General features: G+C 35.5%; 1 protein-coding gene across 4 annotated transcripts in view; it reads right to left on the reverse strand.

Moving 5' to 3' along the window:
• ANO3 (anoctamin 3) overlaps nt 1-26359 on the reverse strand; it is a 183149-nt gene that overhangs the window by 51734 nt on the left and 105056 nt on the right. For 2 of the 4 annotated variants that reach the window (XM_005499334.3, XM_065065473.1), the window contains exons 4-7: nt 19103-19239; nt 7922-8074; nt 6066-6166; nt 2454-2498 (exon numbers count right to left, since the gene is read on the reverse strand). In XM_005499334.3, the coding sequence (XP_005499391.3) occupies nt 2454-2498; nt 6066-6166; nt 7922-8074; nt 19103-19239 (436 nt within the window). Of the gene's footprint in view, nt 1-2453; nt 2499-6065; nt 6167-7921; nt 8075-17006; nt 17239-19102; nt 19240-26359 lie in introns of those variants that run through there. The other 2 variants (XM_065065475.1, XM_065065474.1) reach the window with 2 other exon arrangements.

Genomic DNA, 26359 nt, shown 5'->3' on the forward strand with positions numbered 1-26359 from the left:
GGTGCACACTGCTATGTAACTGGTTCTGCACTTGAGGGACACACTCAATTTGACGCCAAGTACGATGAACTAAAGAACAAAACTGTTTGAAAAGTTGAATCACAGAAAACAGTTTCTAGGCAGATGCATCCCTTAAGTGTCTCCTTCACTCAAGTAACACCGTCCTGTGGAGAGCTGATTATATTTATGGGTTCCAGTGGACGTTCTCTGGGTACAATTATACACAGTGTATATAAGTGCAGGTTTCACTTTATGGTCTTCATCTTTTTTCTGTTGTAGACATGTAATTTAAAAAACAAATTTAGCCAAAACCCAGGCTTTTCTTTAATCAGAAAAATATACAGGTGCATCAAAAAGAGCAGAGAAACAATGCATCTGATTTCAGACTTTTTATTATGAAATTCTTTTAAAACTGGTAACGTGAAAAGCATTAATCATTTCCCCCTCTAAAAATCTGAAAAACTAGTAGATAAGTAGTATCTTACAGAAGTTAGCTCATTTTAAAAATTCATGGGTGCTCCTCATAACAGGCAAATTAATGAAGAAGAGTATTGCAATAAATTAAAAATTATGTCCGCATTACATTTGCAGTTCGTCTTCTGAGGCAAAAAGGCTTTTTATCTAAGGTGTAATTGCTTTTTCATTACATCACTTATGGCTGATCACTCCAAAACTTAGTGCTGTCAGATAGCATAGAATATTTCCACTGAAAAGTACATCCCATTCCATACAAAAATAATCCAGCAAGAGAGATGTCTTTTCATACATTTCTTACATTAAAAGACATATATAGATATATACATCTGCCATATAATCATATATATGAATTTAGAGAAGTGTACATGTCACAGCAGGATCTAATATGCAACTGTTAACTCATATTATTAAATCATAGAAACTCTATAGCCTTGAAATTCTACCTTCCGTATAGAAAGATTTTAATATAGTTCTTCATTGTAGTGCTTGTAAATTCCACTTAACAATTTAGAATTATTAATGAGATTTGATAAATTACAGAGAAGCAGTTAAGTTTGAAAAGTTCTAAGATGCAAAGAAAGACTGACAGTAGAAGTTAAAATTATGGCAGCAATTTTAGAGTTAGCTTCTTTTTCTTCCTTTGCTTTTTTTTTTACACTATTTCTTTGCACACTGTATCAAGTGGCAGAAAATATTCAGAAAAATATCCATCCCCAAATTCTCACAAAGTAAATCACAAGTAAAACCGTTTGTCTCAAATGAAACATTAATCTAGCACAAAAGTTGTTTATTACTTGGTTCACAGGTACTGTGCAAATTCAACTTCATGTTTCAGACATCTGTCCTTCTAAATGAGGAAAATAAATATATTTAATATCTAGGACTCACCAGATGGGATACAGATTAAATGAGACAATTTTGCAGTAAAGCTTGTTGATTTTGCCTTTGCATTAAAAAGCACGACATATATTTTTCCTAATGCAGACTAAAATGGAGCAAGCATGTGAATGACTGGGAAGAGGAAAAACTGCAGTTGTAAATTTATGTTATAGATTGTTTTATTTCCACATATTTTATCTGATTATGTTTCCAGTTTTCTCACTTTACCATTCAAATTGATATCATAAGACTACTTAAACTGCTCCTAAGAAATAATGAGAGCTCTTCATCATCTAAAGTAACAACAGAACCTAAATCAAATGCCACCTCATCTCAAGATCCATCTCGAGAAAACCCATGATAGAAAACTCTTTCAGATTTCCCTCATGTAAAAATTTTTGTATCTTTTCCTCAGGTAATTAATTTACGAGACATCATTATGTCTGACTAGAGCAACAGGGAGTGATTACAGCTCGCAGTGTCCCCAAGGCTCCTGTCACCTGCTGCTGTGACCTCTTGTTGTCTTCTCCTGGCTGACAGAAGCAGCCAACAGCAGCAGCCACCGATGAGCTTTGCAAGTATTTGCCTCCCAAAGAGTTAAACGGCTTTTAATGCAGCATTATTCTGTCAGCTATCAAATAAAAATTCAATATACACTTCAGTGCACGGCACTGATTTAATCCTGATCACCAGGACACACATGAGAGTTACATGTGTGTCTATGGGAAGAGCTGACTGCCAGAATCTGAGACATGCACTCAAAAGCATCTTCCCTGCTAAAGAAATACGCCTTGGGAACAGCAGACAAAACTAGAGACAGCTCCAGCGTTACATCTTTGCTGCCAGGATAAGGCCTTTTTGGTTTTTTTTCCTGGCATAAACACTTTTGCGTTTCTAAAATGAGAACTGGCAAAGCTTTTAAGTACTGCAGTCTTGTTACAGATGAATATTTTAACACTTTGAGCTAACATATTTTGAGTTTTCAGGAAAATAATGTGATTTTCCAAGTTTCCTGGATAAATTTACAACTGCGAATGGATTTTTCTTTAGCAGGGTGACAATCTGACAAAATTAGAAGCTACACATCACCCACCAACCTGCCCATGGTTTTGCTCCTCCAGTCAGTGTAATAACATTTTTTCCTGAAAGAACAGCAAAAATCAGCTGAAAACAATCAAGTAGGAGACAGCTGAAAAGGACATAAAAATTATAAAAGAACATTGGACATTTTAAAGCGTGCATTTTCATAGGTAGAAAGGTGAAAAACACTTAAAAAAGGAAACTGAAATAGAATAAGTCATTAATATACTGTGATTTCACATGTTCAAAATTTGTTCCTGAGTCAAAACTAAATTTTAGATCTGTAGCTAATAATAATAACAACAATAATAGTTAATCAGTAATTCATTCATAAGACACACATCAGACAGAGTTCAGGGTGTCATTCTAGTATTCATTTAATGTGATTTTTCTTAGCTTTTACTTCATAAAACACATCTTAGAAGAATCACCAGGGTTTCCAGCTATTAAATGCTTGATGTGCTCTATGCATTAAATACCATAAGCACTTAGCACCATTAGATGTATCTTCATTCTCTGATGTGCTATATACCATCACCTTCCCCTGACATTTTGCATCCAACTGAAGAACAATACATGGCTCTAAAAATCTAAGAGTATGAACTGCAACAAACAACTTTTATGATAACGGTTCGTTTCTCTCCACCCTTCACTGGTCACAGAAATTTGGAGAAGCACGACCAGAAATTCCCAGTAGAGTCTTCCAAGAACAGTTATTTTAAAACTGTATGGAGACATATCTGCTGCAATGTAATATTTTATACATCTAGTTCCATTTTTTCCATTCTTTTTCCTGTCCTCTTTCTATCATTTCATGTTGCATTTCAACTATTTCATTCTGTCACACACACAAATGGTACTTTCGCTCTGGATACTTCTCCATCACTTCTTAGTTTAGAACCATATGTTGTTAGCAAGATCTTCAATTGCTCATCCATGTAGAATTTGATATTGAGTAAAATAAATTATTTACATTAACGTAACAATATATAAAAAGGAGAGGGAAGGAAATGTTGCCTAGAAAATACACGCCTACTGGAACACTATGTATCTACCAATGTGGAGGCTGTCGGCAGCCGGACACTTGGTACTGCCAGGCAGAATTGTTAATGAAGCAGTTAAGAATTATTAGAGGATTTTCAGACATTACATTTTTTAACAAAACCCTTCCTTCATTCCTCTTAATGGCCCTTAGCATTTCTTTCGCACAGATGGAGTCCAGCTAAGATACAGATACGTCTAAATTATTATTGTGTGTGACGAATAAATATATGGCTCAAGAGATACTTGTAGACAGATAAAATAAACCTTTTGTCTGAGTTTCAAAAATACATAACAGAGCTTCATTTCTACTGACAGACCATATACTTAACAAAAATATCTATAAATTGTTAAAAAAGTATAATTCAGTCACGATCTAACCTTGGTGCCAACATGAATCCTGTTTGAAGCCAAATACAAGACAAAAGTGATTACCACAGAGTCTTTTGAAGTGCTAGAAAAAATCCCTTTTGTAACTGAAACTCTGAGATTCCAGCTATATTACATATATGATGTATACTCTATATCTGCCAACACCTTTAGGTATAATGCCATGGTAAAACAGTTCTGGGATGCTGGGTGCTCCTTTGGGTCAGAAGAAGGCATTTTTACTTTTCAGGAACAGAGAGAAACACTTCCTAAACTGTGTAATAATTCTATTGATTTTGTTTATATTCCTTAAAAAATATGACTTTTATTCTTCATTTATTATTCATATACAGTAGTGACATACAGTATATTTTAGTGACTATAACTGAAGGCCCAAATTTTGTGCAAGAGAACAAGGGTGTACTGCATTAAACAACTGCAGGAAAGGTTAGCTCTGTTCTTCGATTATGTATTAAAAATGGACAGCCAGAAGCCACTGATAAAATGGATAGAGCCTAAAAGAAAGAATCTGTTCTTAGAATCACAGAATATCTCAAGTTGAAAGGCACCCATAAGGATCCTTGAGTCCAACTCCCTGCTCCTCACAGAACAACCTAAAACCACCTCAACATGACTAAAACTTCTTGGGAGGGAGGGACTGAAGTTCATTCTAATTATGAGAGAATTGTATGATTTGAGCTTCTTCTGTCTATTGAATGAGGGAAATAGTTACCTCAGGAAAACAATTTATGCTATATATGGGCTTTTTTCGTACCAAATAAATGTATTTAATTCTACAGCAAAACTGCCAAGAAGGTAAAGCAGCAAAATTTAGCATTTTACCTAATTTTGGTGGACTGAATTGAGTGTGATAAAAAGAAAGCAAAGCAGCAGCCCAGAAACAAAGAAACATATACCAGACAGACACTTTTGGGGAGGGGGAGGGAGAAAAAAAAAGGGACAGAAAACCCACCACAAGAAAATATCTATATGTTAGTTAATAATATAATAAACAAACAGGTCTTTAAAGGCCTTTGAAGGCAAAAGTCAGCCATTTTTGTTTTTCCAAAGAGCACTATCGATCTGTGAATTTATCAAAATGATCAAAACGATGAAGAGTTCAAACCATTGCTAAATCTTAATCCGGCAGCTTCAAGTAGCAAAACCAAGTAAGAACTATATTTGAATTGGAATTTAGATTATGTGTGTGTACACACATATGCAAACACTTCTATGTTTAAAACATTGACAAGAATTATTCAAACTAGAGAAGCTCAACTGGCACTGCAATAATATTCTCAAACGTATGGAAGATTGTTACTCAGTACAAAGCTGGGTATTTGAAATGAGTTTTGAGGAAAGGATGCTTCGTGATGACTGTTTCTGGCTTAGGACCAATGCAGGAGAGCCACACTGTGACAGCCAAAATCAGCAGGGACATCAAAGATTGAGCACTTGGCAATTCAAGTGAGAAAGGAGCGCTGGAAGGGTATTTTCCGTGAGTCACAAAGCTCTGGCGTCTGGTTACCACTTTAATTCCTCATGAGGTTTTACCACACACTACATGCTCTTCTCTCTCAGAAAAAACACTGTTAAGCAATTTGAAAAGGGACATTTTCTCCTTTAAAACCCTCTGTATTATTGCAGGAGATATTAACTTGCCCTACAAATAAATAACAAATATTTATTGCAAAAACATATGACAGAACTTATTCAACAGATAGACAAGGAACTCACTTCAGTTCATTATTCTGCCAAAGAAAAGCTAGATGACCAAGAACTGAAGGTATCTCATTTTATTCAAAGCATGCCAATATGTGTAATATTGAAGACACAGAAGACACCAGCTATTTCTGTCCCTTCGCTTGCCTTTGGGTAAGACTTCAAAAATACCATAAAATCACAGAGAATACTTGATCTCAAATGGAAGATACCTGAAACTCTGCCAAGGGCATCCAAACAATGTGTGAACTACTCACAGTATTTTTTAAAGACATTTGCTCGATTTAACTTGGAAGGTATGCTTGAAACAAGTACCACAGGTAAATTTGAAAAGAACAGTGCCTGTTATTTGTCTCTCCTCATATCATCTCCTTAAATTAAATATAAGTGTCCCTGGCCACAATGCAGCAAAGACTGCATTTTAGCCTTAATCAAGTAATGAACTTGTAACATTAAGCAGCTAAATGACAAGCTTCTTAAAACAGTTTCCACAATACCTGAAAGGCATCCTGATGTTCATTCTTTCAGCGTATTTGCACAATGTCTCCCATGGACAGTGAATTTTAACAAACATGATATCGCTGTTTGTAACTGCTGGCTGTAAAGAGCAATAACAAACAAACACACATTAATAATTCTAACTCCTTTAACACTCACCTTTCTAAAAGCATTCTCCAGTGTCAAATTCTGCTTTTAGATCTGAAGTGGCTATGCAAGGCTGAAAACACTCAGTGCTCTCAGATAGACAAAGGAAAATTAATGTATTTTCTTTTCTCCCAAATGCTGTGATATGAGTAAATTATTAACTGTCAAAAGGAATCTGTAGGACAAATCTTTGCTCATAAATACAACCAAAATAAAGAAAGGTTTTATGCAGCATTTTTTGACATGGAATAAATGAATTCATTTTAAACTCTCTCAAGATCATCTTAGACGAGCAGCTTGAAGACCATTCTGTGTGTTTCCCATTTAAGAAGAGTGCTCAGCTGCTAGAGACATAAGAACAGCTGCGAGGAGGCTGCAGGTCCCACTGCCCAAACAGTAACTCCAGGGAATGGTTAAGTAATTGCAATATCTCTGTGATCTCTGCATAAACTGAGATTTTTTTGTAAAAGTACAAGGAACACTATACAGAGACATTTTTTGTCAATAATTTATTTGTATGTGCAACTAAAATTTCAGCACTAAAGGTTTCTATATTTATCTGTTCTTATAAACACGACAGTTCCACACCCTTCTCCCAGGTGTATTTGTCTGAGTGTCTGAGTTTTTATAAGTAAATGTTTAAATACAGTTAAGTCTGATTAAGCCCTCCCAAAACCTTGAGTAATGAAAGGTCCGGTAAGTAAAGGCAATTGAAAAATTTGTTAAAGCGTTAATGAATTTAAAATGTTCACAATTCTACCTAGAGTTCCATAGAGTAATCACACAGCTCAATAATATTACTTCTAGGATTTCATTTTTCTCAAAAGTTGTGGATTAAAAAAATACTACTGGAAGACAATTTAAAACACTTGATCTTACAAAAGACATTTTTTTTTTTCTGAAGTGTCAATACGTCTGAGTTGACACCACCTGAGATTGGGATATCTACTGAAACAGAACAAAACCAGATAAATTTCCTACCAGACCATAGCAAAAGCCTTAAAACCAAATTTTAATCCACTGTTAGATCTTTATGAATATTCAATATGCTACATTATCAACTAGAATTTACAAGTGCTTCAAAACAGTTAAGAGCACATTGCAATAACACAAAACAAAACACATAAGACATTTCTATTGAGTTGAAGAGTATAAATCAGGATGAAATACACAAAAAATATAGGAAATTACTTCAGGGTAGACTAAATATATGCCTGTTTTTTAAGTAATTAATGAAACAGCAAAAATCCAAGGCTGTTTTCCTGGCTTTGTGTTACTTCATTTTTACATTAATACTGCTGTTACTAGAGTTATGGATTAACTTGACACTGACAGTCTTAACCCCTGGAAAATAAGAGAGAATTCAGTATCATGCATGCTGCTAGAAGACATAGAGGTTTTACATTAGAGCAACAACATGCGTTACTGAAGCTTCTGTTGTGCTGGCATAAGGAGCTGGGAGTTTTCCCTCTATACTGCAGGTATATGCTAAGGGTACATGTGTGTGTATACGTACAAGCATGCACCCCCAAAACATGTTAAACACACACTATCAAAAAACTGTTACTATTAATTGAATAGAATTAAACAAATGGAGGAAATGACCTGACTGGAAAGGCTTGTAAATTTGTCAGGATTCTTTAATAAATGCAGTAAAGTACAACAGTATTCTAAAAGTTATTTTATGCTACATAAGCACAAGACTCACCTCCCGTTCTAACATCAACCCTTCTGCTCTCAAATTCTTCTCAAATGTGCTTCTTTTTTCTACCTGTGGACTTGATTTTTTGTAGACCAAGATGTAGTCAATGCGTTTTTTGCCGTCTTTGAAGAAGAGTCCTGATGATGCCATGCCATCAGTCTGGAGAAGATAAAATTTAAAAAATACGTTAAATATGGCATCCATGAAGATGAAGAACCCCATCGCAAGCTGATTGTAACACAGCGCTTTCTAAAACAAGGAAATGTCCACATAACTGCAAGATAAACCTTTAAAGAAGTCAGAACAGGCAGTTCACGTGCATCAGTTAATTGCAATTTCAAATTAGAACAAAACAAAATAGCGCCGCAAAGCCCATATTCTAGCTATTTGTTTCAGCTGTGCAAAAACCTTAGAATTATTGTGTGGTATATATCAATATGAACTTTTGTTAATCCTTACTTTCCAACGGGAATTAAAAAAAAACTACAGGCAAGTAAATTAAACCAAGTTTCCCAGCTTTGCACCTGGGCAAAATTTACAGAACAAACATATTTTTTCCAAAACAGAAATAAATCTAAAAGATTAAAGAAAGAAGTGCTATTGATTGAAATGTTTTCCTGGATATTCTAGCGGAAACGCTTTTTCAATGCCATGTTAGCGATGTTTAAATCTTGTGTAGTTCCTTCCCACCATGCAAACACAAGGGATTCTCTGACCTCAATATGGAAAACCCTGCTCCACATGCTGCCGCTGAAAGCTATTTTTGCATTCTGTGTTTTGTATGATTCAGAATAGACTGTGACTGTATCAACTGGTGTCAGACTACGAAGACTTTGGAATCTGAAAAGGTAAACTGAGAAACTATCATCATCTTCTGCAGCACTTGCTTTAACACAAACTGTCCAGAACAACTATGTTAGGTTTGAAGTATGATACATTATACATATGGGACCATTTTTATAAAGTCTTATATTTCTATTTCTCTCAAGATATTCAGATAAATCGTATCTGAAGAACAAAGTAAGGTAGTCAAGATTGTTAACCGAGATTATTAGTGTGCTGAATACACAATAGGGTCTGTCACCCTTTCTAAGAATTCTGAATGGGAACAGTAGTAAAAACATGAACTTTTATGCTTTTTTTAAATGTTGTAGATGGAATGATTTAGATAAAAGACACAAAGGTTTGAAGGTGAGGTAATAGATGAATGATTCAAAAGTGCAAGTTTGAATAATCTTGTTTTTGAATACCTAAAATTGTTGGTGTTCAAGACGCAAGCAATGAACTTATTCTTCAACAATGAAGAATTCCAGCACAAGAATTTGATAAAAACAGATGAGAGTTGGCTTTTGTGGTCCACGAACCAGGCAAAAATCACATAAAAAAGCCTGGCCAAAATTCTCCCCTAAATGGAGACCTGGAACTTCTCTAATACAATTTCTGGTCATGCAATCTCTGTACAGACATTATGCAAATTAAATCTATTTTTTGTAACATATTTCTACCTTTCTTTAGATTATTTTTAGCCTTTCTTTCCTCATTTCTAAAACATCTTTTTCAGTCTTGGAGAAACACATTTTCTTTCTCAGATAACAACAGTATGCAAATATGCCCTCAGATTCATCTGCACCAAACACAATTATTTGGGGGCATTGTTCAATAAATAATGAGCTGAGATGACAGTAGAGAGAAATTTTCCATCTGCTCATCTCGGACCAGGTTTAGAGGAGCACAGACGCAGGCTGAGATGCACGATGCTAAAGCCACTTACCACAATTGTGCAGTGAACCCAACATATACTCTATCGATTTCAGGACTGATTCGCTTTAATGCTACTTGCACTTTGGTGATTTCACTTCAGTGTAATTCTCAAACAATGTGTACCTATATTAGCAGGAATACCTGTGCCAATAAAATAATTTATCTGGTGACTTAGGTGTTTTTTCAGTTGATCTGAAGGAGCTCTATAATGTCAAAGCAGAACATGGAGCAGTAATTTCAATTGAACATATGAGTCAAGCTATATTGGCCACTATCTACACCTAGAACAGTGCACCAGTTTGTTAGTACAATGGGCAGCCAGGCAAAAGCACATTTATTATTTATCTTCTCTTTTGGACCAATAAATCTCTGATTCATTCTTCCACCTGTCTCTCAACACAGTGAAGGAGAAAAGCATCAGATGAAATGTTTTCTGCAAAGCCCTTTTTCTCCTTTATTATTTTAACATTTTCTGTTTCACCTGAAAAATGTGCATGAAAAGGACTGATCAATGTTTGTTTTTCTGCCTAATCCTCTTCATCCTCTCTACCCTATTAGTTTTCCAGATTTTCTAAACCGGTATCCACCTGCTCAGCTTTCCTACATTTACACATATGCAAATGTATTTACATTTACATTTGTATTTGACAAATTCCTTTTAGAGTATAGCTGTACAGTTCAGCTAGCAAACTCAACATTTTAATTTCACCTTATTCCTACCAACTCTTTAAATACAAGAACTTTAAACCTTATTTATTTGTGTACTCAGGTTGTGAAGCGCTTTCACACTCAACAGTAAATGTGTTCGTAATGCAGAATCGTAATACACTGGTTTGCATCAGAGTAAAATATTTCCTAAGGATTTGCCACTACAGATCTTTTGCAGTTCCTTGGTTTTCTTTATTATTTGCCATCATTTTAGGTTGTTTCATAGCTTGTGATTGTTATAACCAATAACATGACACACTGCTTTGAAGACAGAAACAGTGTAAAATTCAAAATACTGACATTATCATTCCACTGAAGTTTACATAACACAAAACTATTTGGTCAATGTAACATAGAAAAAGAAGCTTTTGCTCAAGAAATAAAAGTGAAACAAAAGCATAATGCAATTGCTTACTAATGTTATAATAAAAAGAGTTAACATTTATATTCGGATCTGGTATAAGAATTTTCCTGAATTTAGTCAACATGGAGGGATTTTTCAAGAAACTATTTCTCAGATTCTAATTAATAAGCAGTGCCCTCTTTACAAAGTGGGAACAGCTGTTTTACGCATTTTCTCCCCAATTAATTTAAATAGAACAATTTGCAGAAATTATAACTATTTCAACTCTACTGATTTCGGTCTACTGTTCTGCTCTGTGGGTTAAACATTTGCCAGTTTCTCACCACATACAGAATCCCAGAATGTCAGGGATTGGAAGTCACCTCAAAAGATCATCCAGTCCAATCCTGGAGCAGGAACACCCAGATGAGGCTACACAGGAACGTGTCCAGGCAGGTTTGAATGTCTCCAGAGAAGGAGACTCCACAACCTCCCTGGGCAGCCTGTTCCAGTGTCTGTCACCCTCACTGAGAAGAAGTTTCTTCTCAAATTTAAGTGGAACCTTTAGTGTTCCAGTTTGAACCCATTACCCCTTGTCCTACTGTTCGTTGTCACCGAGAAGAGCCTGACTCCATCCCTGTGACACTCACCCTTCATATATCTGTAAACATGAATGAGGTCACCCCTCAGTCTCCTCTTCTCCAAGCTAAAGAGCCCCAGCTCCCTCAACCTTTCCTCATAAGGGAGATGCTCCACTGCCTTCATCATCTTTGTTGCCTTGCGCTGGACTCTCTCCAGCAGTTCCCTGTCCTTCTGGAACTGAGGGGCCCAGAACTGGACACAATATTCCAGATGTGGTCTCACCAGTGTGGAGTAGAGGGGAAGGAGAACCTCTCGCGACCTACTAACCAGCCCCCTTCTAATACACCCCAGGTAGCACTGGCTTTCCTGGCCACAAGGGCGCAGTGCTGGCTCATGGTCATCCTGCTGTCCACCAGGACCCCCAGGTCCCTTTCCCCTACGCTGCTCTCTAATAGGTCATTTCCCCAACTTATCCTGGAACCTGGGGTTGTTCCTACCCAGATGCAAGACTCTACACTTGCCCTTGTTATATTTCATTACATTTTTCCCCGCCCGACTCTCCAGCCTCCCATGGGATTTCCCCTAGCAATTGCCTGAAAAAGCCAAAGTTTGCCTTGCTGAAATCCAGGGTTGCAATTCTGCTTGCTATCCTGCTCCTGCCACATGAGATCCTGAACTCCACCATCTCATGGTCGCTGCAACCAAGGCGGCCCTCAACCATTACCACTTCAAGGAGACCCTCCTTGTTAGTGAGGATGAGGTCCAGCAGTGCACCTCTTCTACTCAGCTTCTCCACCCTTTGCATCAGAAAGTTATCATCAACGTAGAAATAAATATTCTAGAAGAGCAAGTTGGAACCATTCCCTAAACAGTAGGCAAATTTTAGGTTCACGTAAGAGTAAATGGTATGGTAGACTTAAGGTTTGCTGTATTTTATTAATAGCAAAATAACAGGCAAACTTTGCAACTTACTGAAAATTACTGAAAAATACATTGTAACATAATATACTGGTATATATTTTTTTCCCCACTTTATTCCAGTGACAATTTGAAGTTAATGAATAATACGTACTACCTAGGTAAATTCAGAAGTTAACTAGAACAAAATGTAGATACAACATTCTGTTGTAACCATTCATTTCACCTTCACTCAACCATCGACAAGACTCAACAAGGGTAACACAACAGCAAGTGTTTAAAGGCTGACAAAATCTCCATAGGAATTTTCATTTTTATAATTTTTAAATGATTATTTATTTGCTTGTGGATGTGTGATTTACAGACCAAACTGTTCTCAGACATAGGTGTGACTGTGAGGTATTAAAGTGCAAAGAGGGCACCTGGTGGAGCTGTAGATACTCCCTCTCATTTACAATTCCCTTAAGTTTTATATTTATATGAACATATTGAGAACAACAATTCTCAGCCATAATCAACAACAGGAGCATTCACTTACGTAAGTGCTGACTGATACAGTACACAAGAATCAAGCCCCCACAGAATGATATACTTATTTTGCCTCTAGCGTATACAGGATGAAGTTCAACTTTCCTCCATGTGGGTGGTGTAATTTGGATTTAGATTTGTAAAATTATATAAAGGAAATATAACAACAGACTAGTAGCTGGGATCCAAAAGACAGATGTGCACAGCTGGGCCTCAAGATTCTTCTTTGACAATTTGGACTCCAAATTTACTAAATTTCTCTTCCCCAAAATCTTTTTATTTCAAGGTATTGATGTTTAGAACAAAATTATTTTCCTCTCAAAGACAGCTTGTGAATTCTGACAGCTAAATGTGCTAGAGAAAAATAATTGTGATTAAATCTTAGCAATAATGAAACAACATATTAAAGAGAAATTTACTCAAATGCCTTAGTTTTTTTTTTCCCCATGGAAACTATAAGAGAAGGGGAGAATTCACCCGTGTGAAGTGATGCTACTACTGGAAACGGAAGCACTGAGTCCCGGAATCACTTCTCCATAGTCACACCATGTCACCAGTAGCAATTTTAGAGACAAACAAGTAGGGAAAAGTTGTAAAACCAGAAAACATTTATGGAAGAATGAAAGACAAGGAAACAAACTTTGAAATGTATTTGTTTCCTCATGGAAACAACAACATGTTCACTGATCTACTGCTGCCACATCAAACTTCTATAAACACCACCACAAAGTTTATTGGCATGGAGCCTTATGGCCCAAACAGAAGTGTATAGAACATCCCACAATATATAAAATCACTTTGCACACTTGCAAGAAAAATCAGCTTGAAATGGAGGAGTAAGAGAAGAAGAATGAAGCTTAAAATGCAAAACACACTGGTTATCAGAGATGGAGCAAGGAAAAGCAGTTTTCTGTGTCTCTTCATCTTTTGGCTTTTAAGAGATGTTTTAGAGATAATAACAGATCAATTCAGGGCTATTAAATCACATACAAGACAGAAGTAGCCATGGAAACAATTTGAAGAACTAGGGCAGGAGTTTTGACAGAGGTAAAGTCTGATGTGTGAAATTCTTGGGCATCATAACTACCTAAAATTGAAAAATCCACATCAAGAGCTTTCCTGTTCTGAGTAAAATGGTTATTTCTCATAAAATAAATGTTTCTTCCAGTATAATTTATTATTGCTCTTAGAACTTCGTAAGATGCTGTTGAGTAACGAGAAAACACCTCATTTGTTTTGATTACTAATTCTCCCTCACACTGTTATCATGAACTTGGCGTTAACATCTTCAGTGACATTCACACTGATGGATGCCACTGTGTCAGTGGGTAGTGTCCCCAGTCAGAGCTTATGACTCAACTCTTACCCTTAAATGTTTTCTGGAAACAAATAAATTTCTGATGCTAACTGCAATGGGCAGTTCCATGAAGAAAAGTGAGATTCCTAATTAATGCTTGCTTTGTTTCAGGATGTTTAAAAAAAAAATCAAACCTGCAAATAACCATGAGCATAATAACCTAGGAAAGAAAATCTGGGGCATATTTGCATATGTAAAGATATCCAAATTATCTTGGGCATCAAAGACAACACAGCCTACTTCACATGACAGGCTGCCGTAATTGCTTATGTTAATGTATTTCCATGATTACTATGCTGTACTGTGAAGAACCGAGCTTTTTTCTGAACAGAAAGTCTTCCAGAAATATTTAACCTTCCTAATAAAACTGCAGTTTAGGTTTTTAGGAGTAAACTGAAGAATTAGTAATTATTTTACTTTCTTCACAGAGAACCTTTTCCTTCCCTTTTCACTCTATTCAGACTTACAGAGTAAGCATGAAAAATACATTTGTATGTAATATGAAAAATACATTTTGCTTCAGGAAAGGAGTAGGTTTAAGTGATCTTATGCAAAATATTGAAATAAGTCTGTTTAGTGTTACTGTATGTGGAAGCAGCAATGGAGGAAGTTTGGAGACAGAAGGCTTCCCATTTTAAATACTTAACCATTCCTATTCGTTCTTTAAGTCTAATAGGGAGGCCTTAACAAGAAGCATACTGACACGACCACTGAAAATTATTCCTTACATGTTTATATTTTGAAACTTTCATCTTTATGATAAAATTACTTACGACTTTCCCTGCATTTCCTGAAATAGTATCAGTTGGTTTTCTTTTTAAACAAAACCACACAGCAGATGAGAGCCATGCACTAGAAGCATAAACATGAAGTTAACTTTTGTTGCACTTTCACATGTCATTCTATTCTGGAAAACTGATTTTATCTGTTATCATTCCTTTTAAATGCTATTTACTTTTGCATTATTAGACTGCATTTGTGATCTACTCCTTATCTATCAGGATCCCCTTGCTATTCTCCTTTCCAGCACACTGTTGTCAGTTGACAGCATCTTGTTCTTATTTATACACTAAAACATTTCTATTGCCAAACCTGCTCTTTCAGCACGCGTGCTTGACTTCCACTGAACACAGGAGCAGGATTATGAGTGAAATAATGTGAGTGAAACTAGTGATAAATTGAAAGGATTAGAACACACAGCACAAATCTGTGCAACTCTGAAAGCCATGGACTTAATAGGAAAAAATGAAAACAGAAAATAATTTCTGCAAAAGTGTGGAAAATGTTAAGATTGAAGAACAGATTTATTCTGCAGATGTTACGTTTAATTAATTTCATTTTTCAAAATCACCATTAAATTCTCTAAACTCAATATTTGTTTTGCAGGGGAGAAAGGAACAGAAGTGTCAAAAATCACAAAGAATCCAATAAAATGCCTTGACAATGTATTTTAGGTTTCCACAGGTAGATTTATCCTTTAATAATCTACACTGAACATACTGAGTTTTGCTCAAATTATAATGAATTTTCAGCAGTATGTCCAGCTCATTAGATACAATTCTCCATATATTTGGGCCAATTGCTTATTTAAGATGTTAATTAAAATTCCTTAGAAGTTATGTACCACTTCTGGTGAAACCATTTCAGATCCTGTCCAACACAAAACTAGTCTGGACAAGCAGTATTATACTGGATATCAGTGGATACCAGAAAAAAGCAGTAAACGAGGCTACTGTATAGGCAGCAATTCTTTATAGTTCCTGGACCCATAGTGATAATACAAGACATTTGTGCTAAAAACCCTTTCTTTAGCTTGCCAGATAGAAAAATACACTATCTTAGATTAAAGATTCATCTGATTAAAAATTCATCAGATCAAAGATAGTAACAGTAATGTAGTGAATGAAAGGAACGGGAAGCGTAATTTCTCAAACATTCCTATCTGGCCACTATACACATGATAGTAATTGGTACAGAAAATAATTCACTGCTACTGACTTCGCTGCTTCTGTGGACAAATGTTGCCTTCCATCCAAGTGATAAAGTCTGTTTAGCCTGCTTTCCTTTCTCAGTGAAACTACAACACTTAAAATATCAATTTTCCAGTCGGGTACCTTCTCATTTCCTACATTTCCCTTGCAACAGCAGATACTACTCATTCCATACTTTGTTCAGCAGCCACTTGTTGGCATCATTCCCCTGCATGTGATCACTTGGCAGAATCACATACACAAAATTGTGCTTTCTACATAATCTCAACAGCAGTGGGTGATGAAAAGATGGCAGAGATGGATAATGAAGACAGCTTTTAATGGGTCTGAGTGACTCAACAGTTTTCCAATTTCAAATCTGCAGATTCTGAAATGATACCAACCTACACTAAAGGAGATTAGGAGTTATTAATCTTAAATCAAGGAAACAAGAAACGTAGATGACTATCAAGATGAGTATTGGCATCCAGATGCTGTATCAAAACTATCTGATTTTTCTAAGGCTTTAAAACTGCAGCAAAATAAATCAGGTTTATGGGAAGCGCATCAGGTGATCTGAAATACTAAACAATTCCTGAAAAAAAGTGTCGGCTTCCATCATATCGGCAGACAAGTTTGTTATTGCTGAAGTATGCAAGTAGCTGATCGAGACAGATAACAGTATCAAGCATTAAGTGCAAATAACTTTTTTAGCAATTTTTCTCTGAGTCTCTCAGGTATATTATAAAACAACCCTTCCAAAACATGCCTAAATCAGAATCATCAACAAGCAGAGAAGAAGAATAAGCTTTTATCCTTGTGCACTTTGCCAATGTGATGTTTACATGTTTTCATTCTATGGTCAGACTGAGATTTTTTGATCACAACAGATCAGATATTTTCCAGATACATGACAGTACTTACCAGCTGTAAAGCTGTAGAGTAGCCTCCTGTGCTTTCAACAGTCTCAAAAAGAATTAGAAGCCTCCTTTTGCTAGTTTTATACCCATTTGGGGAAGAAATTTCCCTTAGACATCTTCCACAAACTGCCACAAAGACTTGTACATTAATCCAAAGGGAAAATAGTGGTAACCTTCTTTTCTAACATAAGACTAATCTAAATCCCCTCTGCCTTTCTCCTGCGGAGGCATGCAAGCAGTAAACAGGAGGAGAATCCTGCTTGGTTGCCTCATTTGCCAAAAAAGTAAAGGCAGAAGGAAGTTTCCAAAGTAATTGCTGTGATAAAAGGAGCTGTCAAGGCTGAAAGCCAGATGTGGCTTCAGAAGACTGTTTTTAAACTCTGAAGCACTTTGTTCAGTAGGTCAGGACATGCAAAGATTGAGACATAAAAGTGCATATTTTTTTTAAACTTAATACAAATACAAGGCTCCTCTTTAAACTTTGGAAGAAGGCGAGCTTACTGGCTGCCTATAAACTTTATATCAGTCCTGAATGCAAGGTTTGGGGAAAACACAGCTAGCGATCATTTCATATTTTACATGAAAATGCAAAAAATAAGTTGCTTTAGCACAACGAAACACCTGTTACTAGTTAGACATTATCTGGTACTAGATTCTTTTGGTAGCAGCCTTACCTGTTATCAAAAATATGTAGTTCCCTACAACATAGTCTAAATTCTGTATATTCTGCATTATTTTTTCTGCCTTTTAGGTCACATTTAATGTGAAAGCCTTTCTCTAGCTAATGAATAAAACCAAACAAGAACATCCATTATTATTTCTTTCTTAATTCAGCATGTCTTGCAGAAACAGACCAAAAAATCCATGAACACGAGTTCTCATTGCAACCATTTAGATGAAATTATAACACTTCTCTGTCATTACCAAAGTTTAATTTTCATGTCAGAGATTTCCCATCTGTAAATATAATTGCCTGTAAATCTAAAAGTTATTAGATAGCTATCATTACAGGAGTTTTTTTTTTTAAAGCATCCCATTAAATGAAGTCTCAGAGATCACATCAACCTGCTACCAGTGTTCCAGAATCCTCTAGTGGTGATGATCTGTGTAACTAGGAGAACAAGCTTTACAATAGTTAGGTGATTTCTGTGAAACATGCATTCAATGCTAAAATCACAAAGTTATTATTATAGAACCTTCAAGCAATTTAAGCATTTCTAGATTTGTAGCATGGAATTATTCATGTTTTTACATACCAAAATTCAGAGAATTGTATTCTGCAGAATACACTACTTCTAGTTCCTGAAGAAGAACATAACTCAGAATTTCTTGAGGTTAGGTCATTTGTCACAAATTAAGAAGTGATTATGCTAATAAAAGGAGAACTAGGGGTCTCCCAATCCAGAGTGAGAACAAAAAAAAACCCAACATATTTTGAAATAAAATTCAGACATAATTCTTTGGTATTTTAGTGGATGAACTGCTGTAGAAAATGTATTACGATGAATACTGTTATTAAGTAATTACTAAGCAAGACAACATATCAGTTTTATCTGGTGAGATGGCTTTTCCAGTGCTCTGGTTGAGGTTCCTGAAAATACTCCTACACTCTCCTACACATAAGTGAATTTTATTTTTCATTCAATGTGTATGGCTAACATTTGGATTTTGTTTAGAAGGAGAATCGTACACTTTAAATCACTCTCAACTGATTATTTGCTACATGAAATTAGCTCTTCTAAACTCTCCTGATTTCCTGAGGCCTCCCAGCTGACACGAATTCCACTCCATACTGGGAATCCTATGTCCTAAATCCTGTACAATACACATTTTTTGAAAGAAGGTTACTGCTTCTTAGATGAGTGGATACGAATCACTAGAATCCTTGATTCTATATAATTTTGGTCATTTTTTGGCACAGAGAATTCTATTCCTTGATTCTGTAGGTCAAACTGCAATATGGGAGACACCTAAATTTCTTACCATGAGCCACCTATTTATTAAGTTGCACCTTATCTAATCCATTAAAAAATGTACTTTAAAAATAATTAAGTACATTCTGAAAAGTGATACAATTTAATTAAGTTTTGTGTCCATTACCTTTAAAGATGATTTAGTCCGAGTTTCTGTTTTCTGTCTGATAAGCTTGTTTTGAATAAGCAATGACTGATCTGTACGAGCATCATAATTTCCATGTTCTGAATCATCTGTGTATGTGTCTTTGTCCTTTCCTATGTCTGAAGGAAAAAGAGAAGAAAACAATGGACTCATTTTAGGTTGTAGTGGGGAGAAACCGACACTATTGTTACAACCACAGTTGAACATTCCTTTTAAGTATCCACTTTTCAATAACTTACCCTCTATCATTTCCTTCAGAAGTTTTTTACTTGAAATGTTGTCATGCTTGTCTTAAAATAGAAGTGATTTCTATTTTTATTAGAAAGCCTATAGAAACTTTTTTCTATTACCATTCAAATCAAAAAAGGCCACAACATTCTTCACAATAATTAAAAACCAAGCCAACAAAACCCTCACAAAGCAATATACATCAAATATTCAAATGCTTTTGTGTTTGTCTCACAATTGTCAAGACTCAAAATGTCATTGAATAGGCAGGTGCATCCTGGAGAGCAGAGTAACCTCTCATGTTTTAAATTTAAACAAGTGATCAAAATGCCCAATCCCCCTACACACATGCTGCTCATCTTTGAAATAGTGTTTGAAAATTTGCATATTAAGGTGTTGCAGTGAGCACTTCAGAACACATTTTAAGAGGTGTACCTGATGGTGATAGAAGATAGTTATCAACATGAAGAAAGCGTTTTTGTTTTCACTGGATTTTTTTTAATTGCTCAACATAAGTATCCCAAGACAGCGACAGGTGACTGAGGACCTTCCTTGACACTTCCTAAGATCCACACTCACTCCAGTGGATTAAATTTCCTCCTGTACCATCACCATGGGCAAGTTAGAAGAACTTAAGTCTCCGAGTCACTCTACATCCTCTATCAGAAGGGAGACTTTTTTCAAGACATCTAATTTCCTTACATATTCTCCACCAAATACAATGATAATACTTGGAATATTTACCCAGCAGGAGTAAAATGAGGGGTAATGCCTGTTCAACATTGGACCATGTAACTTTTTATGAAGCCTGGAAAATTGTTAGTCTTGAAAGAAATGTTTAAAGATGAAGAAGATGGAATAATTATTCCCACACAATTATTATCTTGGACAAATTGGAAATAGAAACATATTAAGATAAAAAAGTTACCCACAAATCCTGAGCCAAGTTCTCATCTCAGCTTTCCCATCAACATGGGAAAAGTCAGGGGAACTGGGAAACAGCATTTAGCCCAGTAATTCTAAACCCTAAATAGAAGCCAAGAAACAAGTCATGGTTGCTGTGGGAACCACAATCTTGAATTTCCTGAATTTCATATTCATAAAAGCTCATCTGAAACAACAAAGTATTTTTCATTAAGTTGTTTGGTTAAATTCTCCACGGTGAGCACTATAGAGAAAAAAAAAAATACCACAATTATGTCATGTAGCCTAGACGTTTCTGAAATGGAGTATTAAACTGAAACATTTACCAAGAGCTGTTTTTTTCTGCAATTTAGTTGCTTACATAATGATTACACAAAATGAGCCCTCGATAATCTCTGATGCTGATATTACGTCAGTAAATCTATGAAAGGATTTCTTAATGTATTAAATAGCCCTTTCTAATTGTCAGAGCACCAAACACAGAGATATTTTTTTTAATTGTTTTAACCTTTTACAGGTTACTCTGTATAATGTAGTGAATGTAGTAATAAAACTGTGAAGAAGGTTTCAAGTAGTAGGCATACAATGTGGGAACCAGGATACTTAAGCAACTTTGTAGATTTGACTCATGTCCAGATGTGATGAGCTCTTAACTTTTTGGTAAAGTCTTTACTAAAGTCTTATAATAGAAGCCAGTAAAATCAAAAGAAGAGACAGGCCTATGAAACCAAAACTTTTGTATCTAGATAGGCCATTCAAGCTGAAAGAAAGACTCTACTTATATTAAAAAGTCTATTTTTATGAGGGAAGTTTTAGAGGATTAGACATGAGTACACCTAATACTCAAAAAAACCCTTTGCAAAAGTACATAGTATTTTAATTGGACAATTTAAAGTTAGAAAATGAGTTTTCCCTTAGTGCTCAACACAATTTTACCTGCTAAACACTTTTATGTTTGCAGGGACATAACTTTTAAATTGTAGCATGTATCTTCTGTTAAAAAAATACCTTCCATTTAGAGATACCTGCTATCTTGTCTGAAATGTAATCAAAAGGTTTTGCTAACAAAAAACACCATAAAGAAATTTCCAATTAAAAAGGTAAATTTCTTATATAAAATTCAACTATACTTGCACTTACACCTTTCAGCAGTTGACAACTTCTGTGCACCTAAAGCACTGCCCCACAAAGAAATGGTATCAGTACAGTAAAAAGGGAAGGAATGAAGATTAAAACATAACATTTAAATATTGCACTTGAAAAAGCATTTGTTACATCTGTCTGAAAAAAAGTCAGACTAAGAGACAGAGCATATAATCCGTATTTTAAAAGTATATTCAAAAGTGTGCATTTTTCTTAATATTCATATAGGCTTAGACATTAATGTCAACAGAACACCTAAATTATGCTTTGTAGATACTTTGTGTAGACTAGTTGTTCCATTCACCTCTTCTACAGCATACATTAAAACAAAATCTTGAATATAAATAATTATACTCAGATGAAAAGTTCAATGGATTGAACCATGTTTTTATACCAGAACAGGTTAGAAAGAACAACTGCAATGTGTGTGTCTGGGGAGGCTCTTTTTGTTTCACATGTTGAACTTTTTGTAAATTTCTTTTGTTTAGTTTTAAATTTTTTGAAGAATAGAGAATTAAATACATTGGTTTTAGAAAAAGATCTTGAGAGCAGATTACAGAAACGAAACTTTGCCACTAGTAACACTGACGTTATTTTTGTACTCTTCTATGAGGGACCAGGTGCTTTTTCTGTAATAAGGCATCCACCACTTTTACTAAAAGAGAAAGTCTGTCTTCTGTAATTTTCGCACCCACCAAGTCAAAATGACATTTCCCTAAGGATAAACTTATAAGACCCAAATTAACTTGAGCTTGTTCCTAGTGTCACCAATGCATTCTACAATACAATACAAACACAGCAAATAAAGCCATTAAGCCTTTCTTCAATAATGATGCTTTTTAAAGTTCCATGACATTTTTATATAATATTTTATATAATGTTTGTCTATAAAGGAATACTATCTTCTGCCATCCCTTCCTCCGTCATCTCTATTATTTGGTTTTGCATTTTAACTGCCATTTAGGATTGCCACAAGCCAAACCAAGATAGCATCCCTGAATGTTGTGGCTGGAGTTGTACTGCCCAAGGATGTTCTTAATGTAACATATCCCAAAAGCAATGGGATGGACTAACACTCTTTCTATTTGACTTGCATTATAAGTATCCATTGTTAAAACGTATAGTCTTTATTTGGCTGCAGCTCCACAAAACATCACAAGAAAAGCTTGGCTGCCTCGGGCTCTTTCCCTCTGTACTGTGGGAAAGCTTCTGTTTACTTCATTTTTTATTTCCCATCATGCTTTCCCTGGCCTACAACAACTCCTTTGGTTGTTCTTGTCAAGAACAAATGCCAGATCTCCTTGTGCCTGCAGTTCTTGCATGGGCTCTAATGCCAACCACCACAACCAGCCTGCTTGACTTTGGGAGAGGGAGCATGAAGGCAAGAAGCCATAGGAGGAAAAAAGCCCCAAATCCAGTTCATATTGCTCCAGAAGCTCATGCTTTGACATCAGTTAACAGAAAGATGCATCCTTAATAGAGCTCAGACCACTGCCCGCCTCCCTAAGTGTATGTTCTCTTCTCCACTGTTAATAACTTCCACCCCACCTGGGCTTTGCTGAGCACATCTAAAAGACCTGAGTGTCCCATTTGTATACCCAAGTGAACTTCCAAGTGCTTGCAACTTTATTAAACTTTTTTCTTTTTAAGTTTTTCCTCTTTTAAGAACCAAAAAAATGTTGATCTGATTCTCGGCTGTGCAGGTCTAACCACTAGAATACTACTCTACAATGGCCCATGATCAAGGTTTATATGTTAAAATGTGTGAGCTGAGCAGACGTGATGTATTTAGCTTTCAGTTAATCTAGACTGAAGGTATTAATTCAGTAAGGCACTAGAGTGAATTGTAATTTCCAGAAGTGTCTAAAAATCCTTTAGTCATTGTAAAAATATGGCAAAGCTGGCAAAGAGTGTAATAATTGTTTATGGAACTTCTTTTCATTTCTCCTATACTGCAGGATTAAATAAAACAAAAGAAAACAAATCCACATACCATAAAGATTCCTGGTGAAAAGCAGCTCTCCTACATTAATGTTAAAGTAAACAGCAGATTTAGATTTATCTGAAAAACTTCGAAACTGCACATGATCTTAAGAGATATAAAGAGGGAAGAAAAAAAGAATTTAAAAGGGAAAAAAAGCACAATTGGTGTAAAAACCAATAATTTCTCCTGCAGCAGGAGAAGTGGGAATGTGAGGATGTGGCTGGTGTGTTTTCATGTCCTTGGCCTCAAAGTGACAAGGACATCTGCCTTCATTCTTAAATCTCCATCTTTTTGTTTGGTTTTGGTAGGATCAGGTTTGTTCCCAGAGTTGTTCAGGTAAAATAGCAATGGCTAATTCAAAAAGCATGTGCATGACCCTTTACATGACCTCTTTATATGAGTTTTCAGAGTAACTATCCAAAAGGAAGGGAAAGATTTAAATATTAATCCTACAAAATCTTATATTTAAAAGAACTGAGTAAACAACTCTACAAAGTAACTATAATGTATTTTTAAGCAATTAGTAGAGCCAATAACAATATCTTGCTGATGCATTTCACTTATTCAATTACGTTAATTAAAACTTGTGTGGTAGTTGAGGGCTTTTTGAATTGTTGTCACATAAAAAGTTTTATTTAAAAAATCATTAAAGTTATGCATACAATTTGCAAGCCCCAAGTGACCAGTTACAGAAAGGCAAATTAATATGTTATTATGACTTCAAGTCAGGAAAATAAGTTTTCTATATTAAACAGTATAGTTTTGCCTAACCCTGCAAAAATAAGATAGAAAAAAAAGGCTGAATTTTAAATAAAGATGAGGATATTAAAACAGAGGAAAGGGTGGCAACTTTTAATTCTAGAGGAAGAGATCAAATTATATTTAAATGAAGTCAATGGGAATTTCATTATTCAATTCAATAAGTCAAGGACTTCTCTTTAATTAGGCAGATACTTAAATTTAATTAGATATATATCTAGAATTGTTAGCATACCTGAACATATAAGTAATATGTACTATCAGCTCAGATGCACACTCAAGTATAAAGTGATTTAAAAAAAATCAAGCATTAATCAAGTGGATAACAGATCTCTTCATCCCAGTAGCTGCTTTGTTTTGCTATCTTGTAATACAGAGCCATGATGAGTAACTTCAGTCTTCATACATCACAAAAGCCTATTTACGCTTCCTGACATTTAGTTTTGTTGTGCTTGATGCATGACAGTAAGATTTGCCCAAAGGCATTTACAGGATAAAGTGTTGGATAGACTAATTTCTGGGAGTGTTTTATCAAACAAAGCAGAATCATTAAGTTTAGAAATTGATTTCTAGGTCCACACTTTGCATCTTCATTTTTGCACCTTAGCTGCTTGGCTACCTTTCTTTCTATCATACTTTTCTGAAGGGCCAAGAGTGCATTTTAATTTTATGACAGACGATAAAAAGCACTTGTCCCAATTTCTCTGTAACACGCAATCCGCTAATATGTTTTAGATAACTTTAGCGTAGGATAGCAAATGTTTTTCAGTTGAAATGTGGCATAGTTGTAGAAGGAGAATTAATACAAAAATTATTCCTAGATAGTTTCTGTTTCACAGACTTTGATAGGACGACTGTTGAATCAATCTTTCAAGCCTTTACACATTTAGGGATGGACCTTGTGAAGCTTTAGTAAGAATGAGATTATTGGTCAAGAAATTAATCCTGTTTTGTCCTAATTTTAGTCCTTGAAACAACAAATAACCTGGAGAAGGATATCACTAGACACCTGGATAAGTGGCATTGTGATGGATTTAGGCCTTTATATTTTATTCTGCTGTGTACCTGGGATACTATATTATACACAGTAGGCTTTTCGGCTACCTGTGCATGTGTATTTATATCTCAAAAACTACCATAATAGACAAGCGCAGGCTTTTCTTAACGTGCGACTTTTCCTGAGCTATCAGTGTTAACCATTAGACAGAATATTTCTCATTTTTAAACAGGGAGTCAGGCTGGTATTATTGCTGTTTGGAGCAGTTAAGACGATGTATAGAATTGGTACAGGCACATTAAATGCCTAAAGCACTTTGGTATTTTGAACCTCAATATTAAGCTTTCCAAAGACTAATCCTTATTATGTTTCAGGGAGCACTATGTTCGTAAGGGATCACACAGCTTCTTCATCCACGCTGCCAGCTCTCCAGGCATGAACCAGCTCTAGTAGCGGCTGGACAATTCCCTCACACAGGAAAAACTGTCCTAATGCGGTTTTTCAACCACCTCACAACACAGCCCTCACCTTTGCAGGCATTGCCTAAGGACCACAAGCTTCTCAAAAAATTATTTGAAAAGTCACAATGGAAACATCACATTTTCGGTGAAGCAGAAACTGAACCCAGTTTTCTTGAGTCATATCCTCCCTGATCTTTCAGTCCCTTTTTTTACCTTCACATGCATGTATTGCTCGGGTTATCCTGTTCATTTCAGTTTATCATAATATCACTTAGTCAAAATTCACTTACAAGTGCTTCTGTAATCAAGCATCAAAAAAACTTTTCTATCTTGCAGTTATTATGATACCATGTTGGATTGTAAATTTTGGTTCAGTTCATCATTTCTCAATTTACTACACTTCAGCATAGCACATAAATTAGGGAGTTTCTTATATATAAGCTTTGTAGTAGTTGCATTCAGGATACATTCAGAACACAAGGTAACCATTATAGCAAATCTGTGAATTACATCATTCATGATCAAGATCTTATCTGGGAAAGACTTCAAGTCATACTAAGGAAGATGACTTAGTATGTGTAAATGCCTCATAATTAACCTAATTCAGAAAAACCCAAAACCACCACTACACGCAGAACTGCAAAAATAATAAATTAATTAGCACTGTTTTATTTGCTAATGAGCATTGGTTTTATTTGCCAAATAACCTAATTAGATACTCATTAGATCTAAATCCTGAATGC

Source organism: Columba livia, chromosome 5 (genome assembly GCF_036013475.1).
Source record: "Columba livia isolate bColLiv1 breed racing homer chromosome 5, bColLiv1.pat.W.v2, whole genome shotgun sequence".
NCBI classification, from domain to species: domain Eukaryota; kingdom Metazoa; phylum Chordata; class Aves; order Columbiformes; family Columbidae; genus Columba; species Columba livia.